This window comes from Rhynchophorus ferrugineus, unplaced genomic scaffold (genome assembly GCF_030347505.1).
Source record: "Rhynchophorus ferrugineus isolate W39M unplaced genomic scaffold, kcgeb_rfMv2 rfM1, whole genome shotgun sequence".
Lineage (NCBI taxonomy): Eukaryota > Metazoa > Arthropoda > Insecta > Coleoptera > Curculionidae > Rhynchophorus > Rhynchophorus ferrugineus.
The window spans coordinates 42,717,633-42,730,403 of record NW_027472580.1 but is presented as its reverse complement, the minus strand read 5'-3'; the positions used below and the strand labels follow the sequence as shown (position 1 = coordinate 42,730,403).

Here is a 12,771-nt window from a genome sequence, read left to right as displayed (position 1 = left end):
TTTTGAATTGATTTACTTAAACGGGATTGGGACAACTTTTTGTGATAGGTTGACGTTGGGTAGACAATTATTTGGAAGTTCTTAATTATTCAAAAGTATCCTTTAACATAGTCTACCAGAATCGGAAAAAAGTCAAAAGAAGCGGATTTCAGGATGTAAGGCAACCAAAAGCAAAATTGGAGTACAGTTAGCCAAGAAATATTGGAATTTATAAATTCAGAAGTTGCAGAAACATCCCTTCTTATCCACTGTAGTTTGGACAGACGCATCTCAGATCAATATATAAGGCCACTAAGAACGAACTGGAGTTGCTTGAAGTATCCCTAGCCACGGCCTATTGGAATTTGGGAATATCAAGGCTTAGAAAACTGGTCCATAGTCTGTATACTATAGAAATTTGAGTAAAATGTTGGAGATCATCAAAGGCAAAGTGTTGGACGAAAGTATATTCGCTCCTTTATTTACTTCAGAATAAGAACGAAATAGATAAATCGTAAATTTACTTTTGCAGATGATGTTTTGAGGCATCTTTCAGCATTGGTAAGCTTTGGTCATTTTTACTTATATTATTCTTTCTCAAAATATATGATAGATGGTCTTAACAAATCTAGTAGAAGTAAGATGATGTAACAAACGTTAAACTGGCGACACAAAAATTCAATAAGCGGTATCACATGTAATTCTGAGTTTGCGCTCGTTTTATTGTTTTTTTTGTGGTGTTTTGCATTAAAAAGGGAGAGAAATCATACATTCAGAAAAAAAAAACAAGCAAAAAATACCTGCCAATTAGAGCGGAATATTAGATTAAAAAATCGTTTATCCGCAACTTGCTTCATTTTATAATTGTTTTATCTATTTTAGCGTTCTCACAAATTGTAGTATGCAAAAATTGTGGAGTTCGTGTTGTTTTATTTGGAGTTGTCTAAATAGAGCTTGGATTCAAGCTTTAGAAGTCAAGCTAAAAATAGACCCTTAAATAATAATAATAATGTACGGTGTAGATATAATTGGAATACATAACTCCAAAAAAATGTTGCGTCTGTCATAAAGGGTAGTTTTGAAATAGTATAGTGAATACATTCGTTTTTTCTAATGCGTTTTTTTTCGACACCACATATTTTCAAACTAACAAACATCTTTACTTAATTATCATTGGATTGATTGTTTATTTCAATTGTAGTTTATCAGATAATCTGTGACAGTACTTTTTTAAGATTGATAAATAATTACGTCTGTAATAATCAACTTTTAAGGTAGTTATTTATACAAAAGTAACGTAAAATGAGTTATTTGTCCCAAGTCTACGATAATCATTTTATGTCTGAATTTTATCTAAAACTATTTTTGTGTACTGGAAGATATGTTAAAGTGAATATATAATCATTTTATTGGGTTATGGTATTTGGGACCAATCCACCAGTTGACCTACTACAAATTAGTACAGAACTATTGTTAATTCTTGCAACAGTCTGGTCATATTAACTAGTCAACAGTGGTCTATTGGCTGGAGTTCTGCAGGGTAGTGTCTTAGGACAATCTCTGCCTAGGGCTATAAAAAACTACACATGGCAGTCAATAAGTTCCACAAATAGACTACATACTGAAAAATTCATATTAATAGTTCGAAATTTATGCCATGTCAATTTTGCGTCGAATTGACAAAACTTAATATTTAAAACAACTTTAAATGTTTTAAACACTGGAAGGAAGCCCGATTCCTCAAGTGAATCAGCAAAATACCTCGGCCTCCATCTCGATGGTAGATTAAATTAGAAACACTACGTTAGACCAAAAGTAGATTACATCAGATTCAAAATCAAAGAACTGCATTGGTTAATCGAACAGTACTCCCAACAACGACCTAAAGTTGAAGAGATTGGTTTATACAAGGTGTAAATATCAAATGGATTAGTAATCCAATGTTGTCAAAATAAAGGTCTTCGATTAATTATCAATTATTATCCTTAGGTAAACAACAAAGAACTGCACGATGACTTCAAAATTAGTTTACAAAATGATAACGTAGAAGAAATACAGCTACTGGACAATGTACAGAAAATGAGAATATTGAAGCGAACCAAACAACCATACGAACATGTGTTACTCTTCAGGTCAACTTTAGCTTAAGTAATCCATTTTAATTGTAGTTTAGGGAATACATATTGATGTATTTATACCGCACCCGCTTTGATTGTGCATTCATACAGACAGACATATTCAAGAACAACAGACCAATAGTAACAAGTTAATATACAAATAAAAAAATTGTACTAAGCGGATTGCCCTTATCTAATGTAAGATCTAATAAAAATATATGCAGTACAATAAAATCTTAAATTGAAAAATTAACTCAAAGAACTTACAGAAAAAAGAGAAAAAGTTAATGAAGTTAAATAACTCTTATTTGGTTTTTTTACATTACAACTGTTTATGTTTTAATTTTAAGCAAAATAATAACATTTGTATTCAGCTAAATCATCAGAAATATGCTGGAAAACTTTTCTAGTAATAATATACGTATCAGCAACATTATCAGTTGTGTATGCAAAACAAATTACAACTTTGTAACCGATAATCTAAAATATTTAATAAACACGTTACACAAGTAAAAAATATAGTAAATTTAAAGTGTGCGATAGCGAAAATATCCGACATATTAACAAAGTCGCAATACCGATGTACGTGACCGTTTTCTAGGTTGGATTCTTTTTAAACATGCCAATATACGATTTATATTTAGATAATATACTAGACCGGTTTTATTTAATGTTTACCTCGTTTTAATTATCAAAATAGATAGGTTTAAAACAGGAATAAGTATAATCTAGATGCGTAGAACCAAATTATAATTTAAAGGTTAAAATTACATACACTCTTTGACAATTGCTAAAGAAAAATAGAAAAATATAGATTTCGATATTTCAAAAAAAATCGATATATCGGAGGAAAAAAATATGTATTTTTTTTTGCAATATATATCGATACTTTTAATAAACTCTTATAATTAAGTACCTTATAATTAAATATACAAAACCTTTAAGTACCATTTTAAAAGATTTATAAAAGAAATATATTTAATTTTTTTGAAAAAATATCGATATATCGGCCAAAAATATTAAAATTTTTGCGGCATCCCTAGTTCCAGCCTAGCTGCTAGCATTATTGTGCTATGGAGCCCGCCACAGTTTTACTGATTATATTAAATGGTTTCACTATCTCCAAAACTGAAAGCCTTTTGATAGAAAAACATGTTCTGCATTTTCAGGACGTGGTATTTAAACCATGGAACAGAAGAGAAAATATAATAATGAAAGTTAATAATGTATTTAATCTTTATAATAATACCAAAAAAAGAAACAGTTGATGAATGGAGACGGTTAATGATATAATTTATTGAAACTTTTCCAGTTATTTGTACAACTACCAATGTTGCCAAGTTGAGAACAAAATTCGCTTATAAATTTAGTCTTTCTTCTCTCTCTCTCTATTCATGCGTTCATGGCACCTTAATAAAGACCCGCAAATAAAAAGGAACATGAATAAATCAGAATTACGTCATATGAAACGCTGATTCTATCGGTATATATAAACGGTTTTGTAAAAATTACCATTTCTTGACGTTAACTGGTCATTTTTATAGAGTTCGCTTTTTGTGTTCATCGGTGCCTTCTCTCTGGCATTTAAGAAGTACGCCTTCTTCTCGTTCTTCTTGTATATAGTCATTAAAAATCCGCCACCTAGCCCCATGCTCTGCATAGTAACCACCCCATTGCAAAACAGCGTGGCGATGGCTGCATCAGCTGCTGTGCCATTTTTTTCTAAAATTCCTCTGTAACAGAAACAAACGATTCCTTAATTCACAATTAGTATACATATTTGGAGGTTAGTTATGTCTCTATTATATTATCACATCATAATTAGTTTTATTACGTTACTTAAAAACTATTAATATTAGAAAATGTACCTGTTTTTGGCAACACCAGAACGCAGAGCAAAAAATGTTCAACTTTAAAAAAAGTAGGTTGGTTTCTCGTTGGCCTCAATGTGTTACCAACGCGAATTTAGAGATTTATTTTTGCATGATCACCTTTGTTAGGACGGTCGCCATCATTCTACATATTTAACACCAATTTCATATTTGAAATAAAGTAAAAATAATATTTAGTAGTAGTGTTTAATTATATTTAAAAGTACCAATTATATTTCTCCATCCATTAAAATATTATCTTAAAGCATACTCCAGAGGTGTCAAGGAAAAACTATAATATTTTATGTTTACAAACACCGGCTATTCATTGTTCTGTGTACAAACAGAACGTGCGTGAGTAATCTTAATGCAAAATAAATAAATTTAACCTTCAGAATACTAGTTTGAAGCGGATGTAAACTTTATTACGTACTAAACTTTGCCAATATTTCGCTAATATTGTTAGAAATATGAAAACTGGTTAAACAAAAAATGTTTAAGATAAAACATTAATGTCAAGGTTTCCTAAAAAAATTAAGAAATAGAAGAAAACAAAAACAATACCAACTATCAAATAAAATCGTTTAATGAACTTGTCTCGATCTAATATTTTGTTGTCTATGCATAAAACCTGTTTCCCTAGCATTGAAATATGAGTCAAGATTTACAAATTGTAATGGTTTCTGAATAAAATAAAACGCAAATGTAACAAAGAAATAACCTTTATTTAATACGTAGTGTTAGTTTTTTTATAATTCATACAGAACTCAACTGTATTCAATTGTTTAAAAAAACCTACTATTACAAAAAAATAATTTATTAGATTATGTTATTATAATTATAACACAGTAAATAAGCCAGTCAATAAACCTCGTTTATATTTTATTATGTAAAGCAATAATAATGTTGTTTTAGTTAGGTCGTTCCTTTAATATTGATGTCGGTTGACCTTCAGGGTTCGAGGTTAAAGCTTGTATGTTTACAAGCCTCGGAATAATTGTAAGAAATAACGAAAATCACAGTCCGTTGGGCCATAGCGTAGGATTGTTCTTCTTCATGGTGAAAAACACTGTCTCTGTTCACTCACTGTTTTTTTACGCCTTCACTTTCCTGTTGGCCTCGGTGTTCATCATTTTTTGCAGGATCTTTCTAGAATGTCCGCTGGGGTCGAAGTGATTGGTATGAGCCTCAGCTTCTTTTTTCGATCGTTGCTTACCGCTATGACCTCTGTAGATATGTTTGTCGTAGGCGAAATTATAATGCTCGTATTCGTCGAAATGACTCTCGGCTTCTGGAGACATTTTGATATGCTTTTGTTGCATCTCACTTGAAAATTTGACACTGACTACAATTATAACACGTAATAAACACCAGCTGTTCGTCGCAGCAACTGCTTCCTTCGCGACTAGACGACGCTTATATACCGGCAGATCAGTCGATGTTGCCAAATCTACTCAAACAAATGCGTTTCTAGTATCGCGGTGTCGCCTGACCAAAACCGAAACGCTCATGATCATTTATTTATGGAACTTATTTTAAGTGTTTATTATCCTAGTAGTGCATTGAACAGTGCATTTGAATTTTATGGTGAGTTAAACATGAACGTAATCGAAAAAATTACAACTAACCTTAATTTAATCATTACAATAAGTATACCGATAAATTCTTATTCATATTTTGAATATCAAATAATATTACAATAGTACAAAGATATTTAATAACTATTATAGTAGATATATAATGAATTTCTCTTAGTTTTTTCAACTCGAACGGTTTTGCAGATCATAAAAAGGTATTCTTATTGCAAAATAACCTTTCTTGTTCGAGTGGTAAATGGTAACGTTGTTTGTCGAATGCAAATCAATATTGTTTTGTCGATTATTGAAATTTAACATGTATGTAAACGAGTATCCTACGAAACTACGATTAATAAAATGATTTCCTGGTTTTTGTAGGATATGGCCAAGTTCAGTGCCCTATTTCATTTAAATAGCAACCGTCTTTGTATAGGTCTGTCTATTTTCGGGAAATAATAGTAACGTAGATTAAAACTAATGCGTTTTTGTGCTTATATGGGACTGTTTTCGAAGATAAATCTATAAATAATCTATAATAATCTCCTTGATTGAAAGGAATACTATTTATATGTTTTGAAGATTTTTTTATTATAGATATATGCTTTTGTAGTAATTTCAGTTCAAAATAAGTATCAGGTGATAATAGTGCATTAACCTGTTAGATAAACTCATATTAATAACTAGAACAAATGAAATAATATATTATTAAATAAATATTTACGTCTTTGGTCTGCCCTAAAATATATTATATGTTACAGTATTTGTATTTGCACTTAAAAAAAGGCATTTGTTGCGAAAAATTGGTAGAATATATAATAAACAAAATATTTTAAATAATTTTCTACAATTTTTCCTCATATTTCTGATAGTACGGTGATGCCGTGTTGAAAGAACCGTGTTGGTTTCTCATGAGTTCGAGTCATGGTGGACGGATCTGAATAAGTGGTAATCAGAAAGCGGTATGTCTGGTGAGTACGCTGGGTGCCGCAGAACTTCCTGTTCAGGCTGTCACAATGTATTCCACACATCTTTTGCAAAGTGTGGCTGGAGGATGACTTTGCGTCTGTCATTTCTTCTTTGTATTGGTGTCAAAATACTAATAATCTAGTACATTATTTGTTGTTTTAGTTATCATCACATTTATAATATAACATTTATTAAAATCACATTATAAGGTATTTTTAATAAAATATATTATATGCCTATGTGAAAACAATGGAAAGTATGAATTGTTTGCATACTTTAATGTATATCTAATTGATTATTTTAAGGATAATAAATATTCTGACAGTTGATACAAGTTGAGAATTTTCGATATTTTTAAATACTTTTTAATGCAATTATCTAAGGCTTATTCATATTTTGGATAATCAAAAAATATTGTGAATGAGATTTTTATAGGTATTTTAAATAAATACGTAATTTTCTATAAAGAGATTTAAATAGAAATAAAAATACCCAAAACGTTTAATTAAATTTAAGCAATATTTCAACATAACTATTTTTAATTAGATTTATTATATTTTAATATATCATATTCTATAAGGAATATATATTAAGATTTCAGTTGGCTTCTGTTGTCACCGATTTTTAAGATATTTAACTTTATGAAAATTAGAAACTTATCAATTTTTTAAAAAACTGTAGTGTGAAAAATTAAATTAGTTATTGGAATTAATTCGTAGCATTTCTATGATAAAAAATAGTTTAATTAAAATAAAATTGGAAACATGTTATAAATATTGTATATAAATATTGTTAGCCACCCACCACCCCGTCGCAATAACAATTTCTTTCTATTTGTCTTTAGGAGAAATCTACGAATTTACTTTTCTTTTAGACTTTATGAAAAGTTTGTAAGGGAAGTTCAAGCAAAGAGAAGTAGCCTGATAGACTATGTGTACTTGATATAAATAAGTAGTAGTGAGATGATATGAGTAGTATTTGAATATTCCTAATTCGATGTAAAAAGCATTTTTAAATAACGTTTTGTAGTTGAACTACGGGGTTATAAAATAAAACATGCGTTTCAATAACCCTGGGTTTCACTTCGTCTTTATTTCACTGTTTTTCATTCCTAATGCGTTTATCATTTCTGTTTCTTGTTCATTATTAATTACTAAATAAGCAAATTCGTGATAATTTGGGTAGATCTTGAAGTGAAATAATTTTATGACTTTTGTCGGATCTTTGGGTTATTTCTTATCTTGTAAAATAAACTTACCACTTAGAAAACTCACTTAAATAATTTAAAAAAAAAATTTTTTGGCACAAAATTTGACATATTTGTTAGCATGAATAGCATTTTATAGCATGAATAATTATTAATTAATCTTGGCATTTTGTTTGGTGGAGGTTGTTTCTATTTATTAGCTTTCAGACATATCTTATAAAATTTCTACTACTCATTATAGAAAGTTATCACGGTGTTAAATTCGATGTTAATTAAATATTAAAAAGTTGATAGAATCACATAAGAAATACAGATAGAATTAATAGTATGCAAATCGCTAACTGATGTGCCGAATCTCTAGAAGATACTTTTACAGACTGAGAGATTGATATTCTGGGTGCTATCAGATTTTTTATCCCAAAGCAAAAGTATGTTAACTCACTTAGTAGATAAAATTTAAAAATGCTATTGATATTCAAACTAGTTATTAAAAAAAAATAACATATTTTATATATAGGCTAGAAATATTAAGCTTACATAATTGCAGAATATAACTGAAATCTATTAGAAACTGAAATCTAGAAACTGACATTTGAAAGCTTGAGGTCTTTCAAATGCAATGCTTGAATTTGGGAAGAAGCTGTTGTTTTTGCAAGAAGTTGCTCAGTCGGGGAATACTAGAATCTGGGACACCAAAATATGGAAAACTCTCTCATACAGGCTATACCATGGAAGTTTGAAATAGAACAGTATAATTTAGAAGACCAATAAAGGTAAATTATAAATAGGAAATATTTATTTTTCAACTGCAAACTGCCCAGATGGGACAAACAGAAGGGAAGAAAGAAAAACGACGTGCTTAGTCTGAATTTGAGATATTATAAGTGATGTGTTTATAATTAGAGTATAATTATAGGCTTTTATTTTTATTATTTCGGTTACAGAGCTCCATAACATTTTGTCGTAAAAGTTGTACTCCTAATATAATATGAAATACATTAGATAATTATTATATCAAATATAATATACCATTATTTGCGTTAGGGCGTAATAACTACTTGTACGGAAGTTAAAAATAGAAATTTTAGTGATTCATTAAGACGATTTAATTATTGGAAATCAATGATTGCTAAACATTCTGCTTTGTTGGCTTTACAGAATAACTCTTTACGTAAAATCGAAAGTTTTTTTGTCCGTATTATCTAAAATTAGATCGACGGAGTCATATTTAAAAATCACCAATAAAAGTTACATATTGAATTTTGTAGATCGTAGAATGTCATTAACAATAGCACTGATTTTAATATCGTTTATTGTATTGCAACATATTAAATTATATGTGTAGGCCTATAAATTAATTTTAATTTTGTTATTGTGAAAAGAATTTTTTTATGTTTTTTGTTGTTTTTTTTTTGTTTTGTTTTGTTTGTTTTTGTTGTTTTTACTATGTATTTTTCCCATCTTTCAAGCAATTGATGGATGTATTTTTTGAAACTAACCACGAATCGACCCATTTTTTGGTATCTTCATAAGAAGTGAAGCGCTATTTAGACATGTAGCGACCTTGAGGCATGTCGAATTTTACATCGTGGAATAACGGTCTACAAAATACCCAGAAATATAATCCCAGATGTTGAACACGGGCGGGGTGCCGGCAGCGCCAACTAGAACCCGATAACGAATATCTGGCGGCAGCCCCGAGACGTTTATCTGGGATGTTATTGAAGGGTATTTCGATTCATTCAGTGCTCAACCATCGTTTTGTTTAGACGTGCCATCATCGACTGCCCAAGCCTGCATCAACAGGTAACTCCGCTGCTATCCGTTTTATCATTTGTATTTTTCACATTTTTTTATGTAGCCAATAAATAACGGTCACATAATGTAAACACCACTGTTTCATTTCGTTTTACCTCCATTCACCGAGCCACATTTACTCTAAAGGCACATCACGACTCATATATCGGAACAAGTGGTAATCAGAAGGAGTAAGGTCTGAAAAATATGCCGGGTAAGGTAGCACACTTCCCATTTTAATGTTTCCAATTATATTTTCATCGGTTTTACAACATATGGTTGAGCGTTGTCATGCAGAAGAATAAAATTGTTGTGTCTTCGTTTGTATTCTTGCTGTTTTTCGCGTAGTACTCGGCTCAAACGTATTAATTATAGTCGATATTTATCCCCATTGATTTTTTCATCGAGTAATGCCTTCAAATCCTCGCTTTAATATTTTTTGGCTCTTTTCGGTGTCAAATCATCACTTTCAAAACGTCAAAAGCAGTATTCACTTGTTAAAATCGTTTTTTCTTCAAAATGCAGTAAAAAGTAAAACTTCCCGCAAATGCCATTTTAGTCGCTGTAAATTCAAATATTTTCAAGGTACTGAAGTTGGTTACAAATGTATTCGATGTTATTTAATACACGGTTTCACTAATTTATAGGCCAATAACATATGAAACATATGTAATATCAATAATATATTTGATTTTATTGGTTTTTTGTACTTATTTCCATTTTTATGTTTAATTAATTGTTTGAGAATACGAACATAATCAACTTGACATCAAAAGTCGTATGGTGCGCATTGAATAGTTATGTATGTAGCGACCTCCTAAGTATATGAACCAATTTCCAAGTCTCTCTAGAAACAAACGAATGTTAACAACTCAAGTGACATTGAAAACGGTACTTATAACAGAGAGGATATAAATAAACAAAAATTAAATAATACAGTATGACATTACATACCTATATATTAAGAGATTGCATGAATTTTGATCGGCTATGTGTATTGGTGAAAATGTAAAGCATCGATATATAATTATATTCTATAGTTTTTCACTAAGTCTTATAAGATTTTACCGAAATGTTTACTTTACTATCAAACACTTTTATAAACTTGATGTCTCGCCATATCTCCACCATATCCCATTTTAGTTTGAACGATTTAAATCTGGTAATTGTGATGTTAGTGACTGATGGTCAAAAAAGTTCGAGAACAATGAATCGCGGGATGAAAGACTTATTGGACGAATAGTAAGCTCAAACATTCATCAAGTTTCATCATTCTTCTATATTCTTTCAAATCTAACAACAAAAGTAATGAATGTTAAAAATGCAATTTTAAACATTTTATGATTGATATCTGTATAAATTGAATAACTCTGTAATATTACTGGAAAACTTGGGTTGTTTAATAGTTCTTTGTATTGTTACATACAAATACACCCACAAAACATCAACTAACAGTGACATAGTGAGGAAATAATATCTGCAGCATCACTAATATTAAAATTGCCTTGTTTTGTGGAAGAGTAATAAGTTAAAATCAATTGATCAGAGCGAAAGTATTCTAGAAGATGTATCGTAGTTATTTTTTCTGATGACTGCTATTTTAGTCATAGATAAACATCATAGATAAACAAACCTCAGTTAAATAAATAAATAAATAAATATATCAAAAGATGAGTAATTATCAGAACTGCGTTCAGAACCTGAAATTGTTAACATATATCAACTAAGATAAATAATGCTTAGATCATTTACGAAAACCCTTTTAGAACTTTATTAGATCAGGAGCTTTGTTTGAAGGAGAAATAGTTTGATACGTTTCGACCAAATAAATTAGTTACTTTGTCAGGTCTCTGTCTAAGCCATTAATAATAAAATAATTAAAGTTATTTAGACATTTGAATATTAAAAATTGGGGGTACTTTTTACTGTGTAGTAAACATGAACGTGAACATGAAATGACCATTTCAGATTAGTTATAATCAAGTTATATTAGATAAAAATCAATTAATTAAATAGATTATTTCAGTATGTGGTGTAATTAAACTTCAAAACAGGAAAAACGTACATGTGATAAAATTTCGCGAGAATTTTTATCACGAGTTCTTTAGTAATTATTAAAATGTTATTAAAAGTTACACTTACTTGCCTACTTGGGCACATACTGCTGAATCAGCACAGACCGCGGCTTTCTTGAACACCCGCAATAAAGATCCTGATGGTGGAAGAGCAGTTTGTGGATCGGGCGGGGACAGAACATCATTCGAAGCTTCGTTTTGTGAACCTCCCCCAAAGGCTCCTTTATAATATGCTAGGATGATGAGCAATATAACAACCACTACTGCTAGAGCGCCAAAAACGTGACGTTTCTTAACATTGGTGCTGAAAAATTAAGTCATTATTACAAATGGGTATAGGACTGAATATTTTGATTGATATATTTTAGATAAAGAATAAATATTGTTTTTTTGTTGAATTTATTTTTATTGTCACATATATTGGAGATTGAAATTTTCGATTTTTATAATTTTTTTATTTCAAAATTATGAGTCAATTAATTAATAATGTTACAATGATAGTGGTTGTCGAAAATATAATAGTAAGGGTAATTAATACAAATATAATTTTTGAACAGCTTCATCATATCTACTGAAGAAATTATAGGGAGGTAATTAATTATTTAGCCCGGTGAAATCTTTGACTTTAATTTTAAAGTATTTGTATAATTTAATTTAATTAAAAATGTTAAATGTTATATAAATGTTCATACACACAAATTTCTTTTGTCCTACTTGAGATACGAAGACGCTCTATTCTGTGCCAATATAAATTTATAATTTTATATTTATTTTATTTATATTAACAATGATTAAAGAGCAAATCTAAAATCGGAGACAATAACGATTCGGTCAAATCAGTTGAATACATGAACGTCGAGTGCATGAACCTAACTGAACAGAAAGCCATATGCTTGGTGAGTAAGCTGGGTGGCGCAGAACTTTATGTTCAGGCTGCTACAGTTTATCCTACACAGCTTTTGCAAAGTATGGCTGAACGTTGTCATGCACGAGGATGACTTTGTGCCTGTCATTTGTTACTTGTATTTGTACCAAAATTATTATTTTTAAATCACCTAATACATCATTTGTTGTTTTAGTTGTTATCACATTTATATTATAATATTTATTAAAATTACATTATAAGGTATCTTTAAAAATGTATGTTATATGACAAAGTGAAAACAATGGAAGGTGTGAATT

At 29.9% G+C, this 12,771-nt stretch overlaps 2 protein-coding genes and 1 long non-coding RNA gene across 9 annotated transcripts in view; 1 reads left to right on the top strand and 2 right to left on the bottom strand.

The window, feature by feature from the left end:
- The window catches only part of LOC143197523 (glutathione hydrolase 1 proenzyme), a 53,354-nt gene that overhangs the window by 15,317 nt on the left and 25,266 nt on the right, over nucleotides 1-12,771 (bottom strand). For 2 of the 3 annotated variants that reach the window (XM_076406070.1, XM_076406063.1), the window contains 2 exons: nucleotides 11,657-11,893; nucleotides 3,609-3,829 (listed from right to left, as the gene is read on the bottom strand). In XM_076406070.1, coding sequence (XP_076262185.1) covers nucleotides 3,609-3,829; nucleotides 11,657-11,893 — 458 coding nt within the window. Of the gene's footprint in view, nucleotides 1-3,608; nucleotides 3,830-3,964; nucleotides 4,103-11,656; nucleotides 11,894-12,771 lie in introns of those variants that run through there. The other variant, XM_076406078.1, reaches the window with a different exon arrangement.
- LOC143197678 (uncharacterized) lies at nucleotides 3,984-4,297 on the bottom strand. The gene is made up of 2 exons (XR_013006058.1): nucleotides 4,195-4,297; nucleotides 3,984-4,112 (listed from the first exon to the last, which is right to left on the bottom strand). It is a non-coding gene; the product is annotated as an uncharacterized LOC143197678 (long non-coding RNA).
- The window catches only part of LOC143197599 (uncharacterized), a 198,455-nt gene continuing 191,107 nt past the window's right edge, over nucleotides 5,424-12,771 (top strand). For 2 of the 5 annotated variants that reach the window (XM_076406177.1, XM_076406193.1), the window contains exons 1-2: nucleotides 5,503-5,554; nucleotides 6,414-6,512. The gene's annotated coding sequence lies outside the window, so the exon portion shown is untranslated. Of the gene's footprint in view, nucleotides 5,555-6,413; nucleotides 6,513-12,771 lie in introns of all 5 variants that reach the window. The other 3 variants (XM_076406148.1, XM_076406158.1, XM_076406167.1) reach the window with 3 other exon arrangements.